This window comes from Bos mutus, chromosome 18 (assembly GCF_027580195.1).
Source record: "Bos mutus isolate GX-2022 chromosome 18, NWIPB_WYAK_1.1, whole genome shotgun sequence".
Lineage (NCBI taxonomy): Eukaryota > Metazoa > Chordata > Mammalia > Artiodactyla > Bovidae > Bos > Bos mutus.
Window position 1 is genome coordinate 11,288,354 of NC_091634.1, and position 9,578 is coordinate 11,297,931.

At 45.9% G+C, this 9,578-nt stretch overlaps 1 protein-coding gene across 1 annotated transcript; it reads right to left on the bottom strand.

The window, feature by feature from the left end:
- Positions 1 to 5,270: 5,270 nt before the first annotated feature.
- Positions 5,271 to 8,116, bottom strand: LOC102272996 (seminal plasma protein A3-like). Its single transcript, XM_070388758.1, has 4 exons — positions 8,041 to 8,116; positions 6,662 to 6,736; positions 5,913 to 6,044; positions 5,271 to 5,410 (listed from the first exon to the last, which is right to left on the bottom strand). Exons 1-4 carry the CDS (start codon positions 8,114 to 8,116, stop codon positions 5,271 to 5,273), a joined length of 423 nt encoding a protein of 140 aa, XP_070244859.1.
- Positions 8,117 to 9,578: the final 1,462 nt, after the last annotated feature.

Below are 9,578 nucleotides of genomic sequence, written 5' to 3' on the forward strand. Positions count from 1 at the left end.
CTTGTTTCCCATGACATTACAGAAAAAGTCTGAATGGACTTTTTGGCCAACCCAGTATTTCAAACAGTTAGCTCTACAAAGATAGAAATACTCATTTGGACAAGATAACCAACCCTGGTGTAGGTTGCCCATGCCTGGGACAGTGCAATGGAGATTTAGGAATGAGGCAGCTCCCAAAAAGGCCTTTGGCTTTACTGTGAAACTCACCTGGGTTTCAGTGTCACGGAGTTGGTGGAAAATTAATAAAATGTGAAACTCTTCATAGTGTCTTGCCCTTGGGATATACTCAAGAAATGCGAGACATATTTGTAACCACTATTATTATTATCATAACTTTTACAAATCAATCCACGTCTGGGGCAGGCTCTCTCTCACCAATTCTAGCCCATCTCCCTTCTCTCACCTCCATTCACAGGGTCCAGTTGTAGAAACACAGACACGCCAGCCCAAATCAGAAAGAGCCCCAACTGCAGTGCCATGGCAGCTTGCTCTCCTGAGACTGACCAGCATCCATCTGCTCCTTTTGTAATCGGTGACCTCAACATCCTTCAACCTGATAAGAATCAAGCTCACCTGGATGATGCTTGATCATTCCCCAGCCTGAGAGCATGAAGTTCAAGTTTATCTCTCAGATGGAAACTACAGGACATTGGCTGGCAGTTTAATGTCTCCAAGCCTCAGTGGTTTGAAAGGCATTTAAAAGGAGACCTAGGTCCAGTGGTTATGAATTTAACGAGGCAGCAGTGAGCGATAGCAGGAAGCGAGGTCTTAATTCCCTGCCCAGGACTTGAACCTGGGGAGCCTGGATGAGAACCAGGAATCCTAGCCATCTGCCAGCAAAGGCTAGACTCTAGAAGCAATTTTTCCCTGGATCTTTGCTCCCAGGGAAAAATGCATTTGTCACGGAGGCAAAAACTTTGAATGCAAGTACAAAGTTTATTGTTAGAGACACAGCACAACAAGTGGGAGAGCACACTGAAAAACAGTTTAGTTAAGATAGAAGCAAGGCAGAGACACACAACCAGAGAGAAAGGGTGTGGGTGTCTGCTTTAGTGAAGAGGAGCAGCAAAGAGACTAAGTCATTTATATAAGTGAATTCTTCAGGGTGTGTGTTTATCTTTAGCCAATTATCTGGTTTCCTTTTCTACACCTAACCTACCCTGGGGCCCTCCCCTGGGTGCTCATGCACCCCCTCAGCCAGGATGGATCTCAAGTGAAGGCTTCTGGGAGGAGCAAGACTCATTATGGCCTCCTGTTATCTCCCCACTTTTGACCCACAAGGAGCCTTTCTGTGCACATGGAGTGGCTCACTTGTTCCCAAAAGTGGAGGGTTGGGAGTGTGGAGATCCCTTAATCCTTTACTCAAATAGGGTTTTTCCTGTCTTTGTCCTTGCCTTGATTATTACCTTGACAATTGCCATGAATCTTAAGGTGTTTACAAGAGACAAAGGCTGGCTATTAACCTTGTTTCTATTGTTACTTCTATTCCTGAGGGCAAAAGGCAGTTGATGGTAAGTGCCTTAACTGGAGCTCATCTGTCTCCTGTCTCAGAAAATGCTATCAGTTCTAAGTATCCAGCCTGAAGCCCACTTCTTCATATCCCATGAAATGCAAACAGGAGGCTAGTTGTAAATATCTAACCTGGAACTCATTGATCTCCTGCCTGAGTTAAGGCTCCATGCTTCCGCTGCAGGGGACATGGGTTCAATCCCTGCTCAGGAAGTTAAGATCCTGCCAGCCACACGGAATGGCCAAAAAAAGAGACAAACACGCTACTGACTTCCCAGTTGTAGAGACGACTGATAGTACATGGTGTGAACTGTTTTAGAGTCAGGTAAAATATTTGTTCAGTTCAGTTCAGTTCAGTCACTCAGTCGTGCCCGACTCTTTGTGACCCCATGAATCGCAGCACGCCAGGCCTCCCTGTCCATCACCAACTCCTGGAGTTCACGCAGACTCACATCCATCGAGTCAGTGATGCCATCCAGCCATATCATCCTTTGTTGTCCCCTTCTCCTCCTGCCCCCAGTCCCTCCCAGCATCAGGGTCTTTTCCAATGAGTCAACTCTTCGCATGAGGTTAGGTATGCCTAATCAACCAGTTAAAGCAAGCAGAGTGCCGTGTGACTCTGTAGATGATACTTTTGGATATTTTTTGAGGGAAACTAAGAAACATAATGACTTGATTGGTTGCTCCTAATGTCACCGTACTAAATGGTGAAAGAAGAAGGTGAGCTCAGGAATTCAAACTTTCAGCCCAAGTGCTGCCTAAATGACTTGAGAGTTTCTTGACGCCTTTCTCCTAGAGCTGCATGGCTGAAATCTGGAAATCAAACATAGAACCTCATCGCTCAGTCGTGTCCAACTCTTTGCGACTCTACTCCTTGGAAGAAAAGCTATGACCAACCTAGATAGCATATTCAAAAGCAGAGACATTACTTTGCCAACAAAGGTCCGTCTAGTCAAGGCTATGGTTTTTCCAGTGGTCATGTATGGATGTGAGAGTTGGACTGTGAAGCAAGCTGAGCGCCGAAGAATTGATGCTTTTCAACTGTGGTGTTGGAGAAGACTCTTGAGAGTCCCTTGGACTGCAAGGACATCCAACCAGTCCATTCTGAAGGAGATCAACCCTGGGTGTTCTTTGGAAGGACTGATGCTAAAGCTGAAACTCCAGTCCTTTGGCCACCTGATTCGAAGAGTTGACTCACTGGAAAAGACTCTGATGCTGGGAGGGATTGGGGGCAGGAGGAGAAGGGGACGACAGAGGATGAGATGGCTGGATGGCATCACTGACTCGATGGACGTGTAGATTCCCAGTATTAGGAGGAGGATGGAGGTAGGCAGGCTGCCCAAGAAGTGGACCATTGCCTCTACCCCTTAGCATTCGGTAGTACTGGGAGGATCAAGAGAAACAGCCATGCTCTTCCGATCATCCTCTATCCAGCCCACCTTAAATATTAAAAAAGAACCCAATACATAACACCCGACACTGCACAGATGAGGTTGACAGCAGTGTATGAGCCACATGTATTCACAGTCTGGGGGGGAGGACATTGCACATCACATGGGGCCACCCAGGGTTTGCACTTCGGTGCAGAGTGAATAAGCAGGGGCTGCAGGCTTATTATTACTACAAAGCAGGCTTTGTAGTAACAAGAGGTGGAGGTGTCCCCTGCTTCTCTGGGTTTGAAGGAAAAATCCAGTTATGAAAATTCATGAAGTTGATGCAGGGGGGTAATATGCATATAGATGAATCCCTGGGAGATGTCTAGGACTTTCTGATTAGTATCAAGAACATTCAATCTGTAAAAGGGAAGAACTCATTGTCCACCTCTCCTGCTGACTAATCAATAGTCCAGACTATGGGTACCCAGTGTGAGCACCCAAGGAACTTTCTTATATTCTTGTTTTGTATTTCTTTTTAAGCATATGTATTTTTTCTTTTTGTTTATTTATTTGGCTGCTTCAGGTCTTTTAGTTGTGGTGCACAGGCTTAGCTGCCCATCAATATGTGGGATCTTATCTCCTTGACCAGGAATTGAATCCAAGTACCCTGACGCTGAAGCTGAAGCTCCAATACTTTGGCCACTTGATGGGAAGAGCCAACTCATTGGAAAAGACGCTGGTGCTGGATAAGATTAAGGGCAGGAAGAGAAGAGGGAGACAGAGGATGAGATAGTTGGATGGCGTCACTGACTCAATGGACATGAGTTTGAGCAAACTCGGGAGACAGTGAAGGACAGGGAAGCCTGGCATGCTGCAGTGAGGCTCCAAGTTTCTGGCCTTAAATCACAGAGGACAAATATTCTATCAACACAGCCTTCCTGCACAGTGATTAAAAGTCTGTGTACCTCTTCCCTGGATGGTGACCGGAAGTCCATCACTAGGTCTCCTGATTCCTTAGATAGGCACTGGGTGCTTTTGAATAGGATAAAATTTTGTGACTAGGCCCTTTCAGACCCTTCATTGTTTCTGACACTTGTGAATTTAACCATCTTTCAGCCAGACCCAGTTAGTGATGGAAATAATATTCGTTTAAAATTCCTGTATGTTTTAAAAAGGAAAGTGGCCCTTTTGATCAATACCAAAGGTATGTCAGGTTCTGCACTTAGGAGTGAGGCCACCCACGATGAACACAGTCCATCCTGACCCTCCTCCAAATTCCAGTCCCCCGTGGAAGATGGGCAGTTGAATTGTGAGGAGAGAAAAGATGAACTGGGAAGACATGATGGGGACTCCTTATACAGGGGTATCAGAGAATAGCTCCAGGAAGGAATAACATTTCAGCTAAGTCTGGAAAATCTTTATGACAAGGACCAGCCCTCTATACCCTATATGGGATCCTTCTCCCACCCGACCTCAAATCTTACCAATGGGTCTTCACCTGTCAATCAAGCCCCCAGGGGGGACAATTGTGATATATACTGATGTTCCACTGGGACCCTGAAGAAGGGAAAGGAAGATGAGAAGATCCTGTCTGGTTAACCTGAGCACACTGAGACCCTCCCATCTGATACACAGGTTTCTTTGTGGGACAAAGACCACACCTGCAGAGAAAGTGTTTATTGATTGGAACCACGCATAGGGGGAACATGGTGGTGATTCAGGGAACATATTTCACTTCTGTCATCAGAGCATCACCTTCATGCTTGAGAGTTCTTAATTTTCTTCACCGATGTTTCAAAGTCTGGGTTGCACCCATGGCCATGGGTGGATGTGCTGGACAGTAACAGCATGGTCCCGGGGTCAGTGGTAATGAGTCTAGTTTTGTTTCTCAGCCAGTCCCACAGAAGGCAAAGGTCTGTTTCTCCTTTGCTCTCTGCTCATCCCATCTCAGCTCCTACTGTCTCATGCCTGCTCCAAAGACTCTGTTGTCCTCTCTCCGCCCCCCTCTCACCTTCTCTTCCACCTCGTCTTGGCACTGATCCTCCCCAGATCCTCCTCCTTCCATTTGTCATCCTGCAAACTCTCTTTCTCCTTCCCTCTGGGACTCTCCTCTCTCCATTGTTTGCAGTTTGCTTTTGTCTCTCCCTCTGTTTCCATCTTTTGTCCCTGTTCTCCTCTTCATCCTCTCTTCGTGTTTCTCCTCGTGAAACTCTGCTCCTCCTTCTTCCTTCTGCATCTTTCTTCCTCATCCCCTCTCTACACCTGCCTCCTCCCTCCTCACTGGACATCTGACTCCACCTCTTTATACGGCTCTGTCTCTTCCCTGCTCACCCCTGTCTCTTCCCATCCTCCCTGGGCATTCTTACCTTATTATTATTATTATTGCTAGCAATACTTCCAAGCTCTATCCTCATCGAAGTTTGGAGAGAGTGAGCACCAAGACCTTTTAGTAACACTCCCAGTTTTTGTGCAAGTCTGATAAGACTTGTTTCCATAGATAAAGGGAAAGACACATTTAGCATAGTCTGAAAAACAGAAGGAATGGGTGAAAACATTAATTGTGGGAGGGTCATTTTTAGTCTCATCAAGAGAAAGGGAGGTTTCCCTGGTGGTCAATGGTTAAGGATGCCTTGCAATGCAAGGACCATCAGCTCGATCCTTGGTCTGAAAGATCCCATAGGCAGAGGGGCAATCAAGCTTGGGCATCTCAACTACTGAGCCAACCGGATGCACCTAATGAAGCCAGCACCCCTTTAGCCTGTGCTCCTCAACAGGAGAAGCCATTGCACCGAGAAGCCCACACACCAACGTAGAGTAGACCCCACTCGCTGCAACTAGAGAAAGCCCTTGTGCAGTAATGAAGACCCAGAGCAGCCAACGAGAGAGAAAGAGAGGAAGGGATGTGAATGGAACACCTGGGGCTGGGTCAGAAGGTGTCTGAACTTTCCATCTAGGAGACAGTTTTGACCGTCCCCCTTCACCTGGGAAGCCGTGGGCTCCTCCTATGAGGACAGTCTGCACGCTTACCTGTCTTAGTACAGTATTTCCATCTCCCTGTGTAGTCTGCACTGAGAGAACACCAAAGGAATATGGAATCACGGGATGTGCAGCTGAAAAACTTTATGCCCTTATAGGTGAACGGGAAAACACATTTCATATCTGAAAGAAGAAAAACAGTGTTCGGTTCTTTGTCTCTTAGGGTTTTGTGATCTCGTGGTAATTCTGGTAAAGTCTCTGTTTCAGCCTCCCAGATACAGAGCTCCCTGCTAAGCATCAGAGATGTCAAGGTCAGTACAATGTGGTCCCTCCTTCAGGGATTAGGAAGGGTTCTCTAACTTTGGGCAGTGTTTGCTTTATTAACTTTTTTTGACAGTGAAAAAATTTTATTTAAAAAGATATGCCCATTTATAGATACAAAGAACTAGATGTAAAGAATGACCAGCTGGCGTGTTAAAAACATATAAATTGTGAGGACAGGTGTACAGATGTGAGATCGGGCAGTTTCTACTGTAGAACTTTAGTGACGCCAGCTCTGAAGCCCGGACCCTGGGTTCAGATTCCTGCCACATTATCTACAGATGCCTCAACCCTCATGCTGCCTGGGGATGCCCCCTTGGGGGATGTGCACAGAGGCCCCCTCCCGTGACTGAGAGGGTGCTATGAGCTCCTGCCTGTGAAGTACCCCTGGAGAATCCCCATCACAGTTACCCTGCCGCACACGTGAATTTGTTGCACTGGACTGTGGTTTGTCGTCGTTCTCTTCTGTTGTTGATTACCTTTGGTTTCTGCACCAGAAGCAATGTCTTCCATTTCTTTAGGAAGAATGAAGTAGTCCTCAGACAGCTGCTCATCTGGAAGAAAAGCAGGAGCAGAGGAGACGGAGGAGGAGCAGGAACAAAGCAGGGTTAGGCTTAGGTGGGACGAATTGAGAGGATACCTTCGATACATACACACCACCCTGTGTAAAATAGATAGCTAGTGGGAAGCTGCTGTTATAACACAGGGAGCCCAGTGGAGCACTCTGTGTTATCAACATAGAGGGGTAGGATGAGGGGTGGGGTGGGAAGGAGATTCAAACAGGAGGAGATGTATATATCCCATATGTATATATAATATATACATATTTATATATACATATGTATATATATACATATTTATGGATGATTCACATTGTGGTATGGCAGAAGCCAACACAACATGGGAAAGCAATTATCCTCCAATTAAAAATAAAAAACAAAAACCAGATAACAGAAAAAGAGCAACAACCAAAATAGAACAAAGCAGGCCACAACCAGAATACCTTCTGTGGTAGGACCTGCCCTGCATCTCTAACTTTTATTTTGTTTTATGTTTTGAAGTCCTTGTTTACTCTGAACAGATATACTCAGTGACTAGAGGGCTAACAGAACAGGTGAGGAAGACGCTGACCTGCTCTTATTGCTTAGCTACGGACATACATGAAATCAACCACAAGGTCAGACTCAGCTGTGTCACGCTGTTCATAGGCTATGCCCTGAGCCCACACTGTCCCTCTTATTTCATACGACGTTAAGGGAAAACACAGACCAAACTCAATATTTCAAACAGTGAACTCTTCAAACATCAAAAACTCTTCATTTGAACAATGTAACCAACTCTGGTCTAGGTTGCCCATGTCTGGGACAGTGCCATGGAGATTCAGGGGTGAGATAGCTCTCAGAAAGGCTTTTGGCTCTGCTGGCAAACTCACCTGGGTTTCAGAGAGTTGCTGGAAAATCAAATAAAATGTGAAGCCCTTCATAGCATCTGACCCTTCTGGCATATTTAAGAAACGGTAGATGTATTTGCCATCACCATGGCCACCTGATGTGAACAGCTGACTCTTTGGAAAAGGCCCTGATGCTGAGAAGGATTGAAGGCAAAAAGAGAGGAGGACGGCAGAGGATAAGATGGTTGGATAGCATCACTGATTTAGCAGACATCAACTTGGGCAAACTCTAGGAGACATTGAGGGACAGGGAGGCCTGGCGAGCTGCAGTCCATGGGGTTGCAAAGAGTGGGAAACCACTTAGCGACTGAACAACAAAAAGATTATTGTTATTATGACTTTTGCACATCAATCCACATCTGGGGCAGGGTCTTTCGCACCACTTCTAGCCTGTCTCCCCTCTCTCACCTCCAATGACAGGGTCCAGTTGTAGAAACATAGACACGCCAACCCAAATCACAAAGATTCCCAAACACAGGGCCATGGTAGCTTGCTCTCCTGTGGCTGACCAACATTGATCTGCTTCTTATATAACCGGTGACCCCAACGTCTCTTCAACCTGATAAGAATCAACTTCACCTGGACGGGGCTTCATCATTCCCCAGCCTGAGAGCATGCTGTTCAAGTTTATTTCTCAGATGGAAAGTACAGGACATTGGCTGGCAGTCTAATGTCTCCAAGCCTCAGTGGTTTGAATATACATTTAAAAGGAGACTAAGGTCCAGTCCTTATGATCTCAAGGAGGCAGCAGAGGGTGCCAGCAGGAAGCGAGATCTTAATTCCCTGCCCAGGAGTTGAAGTAGCCTGGATGAGAACCTGGAATCCTAGCCATCAGACAGCAAAGTCTAGACTCTAGCAGCAATTTTTCCCTGGGTTTTTGCCCCCAGTGAAAAATCCGTTTAACAGAGGCAAAAACTATAAATGTGGGTGCAAAGTTTATTGTTAGAGACACAGCACAACAAGTGGGAAAGCACACAGTGAGAAAGTTTGTTTGATTAAGACAGAAGCAAGGCAGAGATGCACACCCAGAGAGAAAGCGTGTGGGTGTCCCCCTTAGCGAGGAGGACTGCTGTAAAGAGGTGGTGACGTCATTTATATAAGTCAGTTCTTCAGGGGCTTTGTTTATCTTTTGCCAGTTATCTGGTTTATTTTCCTACACGTGACCTACCTTGGGATCCTCCTCTGGGAGTGCATGCACCTCTCAACCAATACAGATCGCAAGTGAAGGCTTCTAGGAGGAGCAAGACTCATTATGGCCTGCTGTTATCCCTGACTTTTGACCCATAAGGAGCCCTTTTGCACACCTGGAGTATCTCCCTTGTCCCAAAAATTGAGGGAGGAGAAATCCCTTAATCCTTTACTCAAACAGGGTTTTTCCCCTCTTTGTCCTTGCCTTAATTATTACCTTGACTATTGCATCACTGTTTTCTCAAGGTATTTACAAAAGACCAAGACTTTCTATTAATCCTGTTATTTCCGTTCTAGAGAGCAAACAGGAGGCTGATGGTAAATGCTTAACTGGAGTCCATCTATCTCTTGTCTCAGAAAACCTAACAGTTCTAAATATCCAGCCTGAAGCCTACTTCTTCATACCCCATGAAATCCAAACAGAAAGCCAGTTATAAATATCTAACCTGGAACCTATCTCCTGCCTGAGTTAGGGCTCCATGCTTCCACTGCAGGGGGCATGGGTTCAACCCCTGGTCAGGGAAATAAGATCCCACAAGCAGCATGGTGTGGCCCAAAAAAGACTCTACTGACTTCCCAGTCATAAACAGACCACTGATAGTCCATGGTGTGAACTGTTTTAGGATCAGGCAAAATATCTGTTAGACATGCCTAATCAATCACTTATAACAAACAGGGTGTTGTGTGGCTCTGTAGATGATAATTTTGAATGTTTTGGGGGAAACTAAGGAGGGCTCAGAGGTTAAAGCGCATGCCTG

Coding starts and splice junctions, on each gene's coding strand:
- LOC102272996 (XM_070388758.1), bottom strand. CDS start 8,116: ATGGCCCTGTGTTTGGGAATCTTTGTGATTTGGGTTGGCGTGTCTATG. Junction 6,737..8,040: donor ACTGGACCCTGTCATTGGAG/GTGAGAGAGGGG, acceptor CTTTTCTTCCAG/ATGAGCAGCTGTCTGAGGAC. Junction 5,411..5,912: donor GAAATACTGTACTAAGACAG/GTAAGCGTGCAG, acceptor TCTGTTTTTCAG/ACTATGCTAAATGTGTCTTT.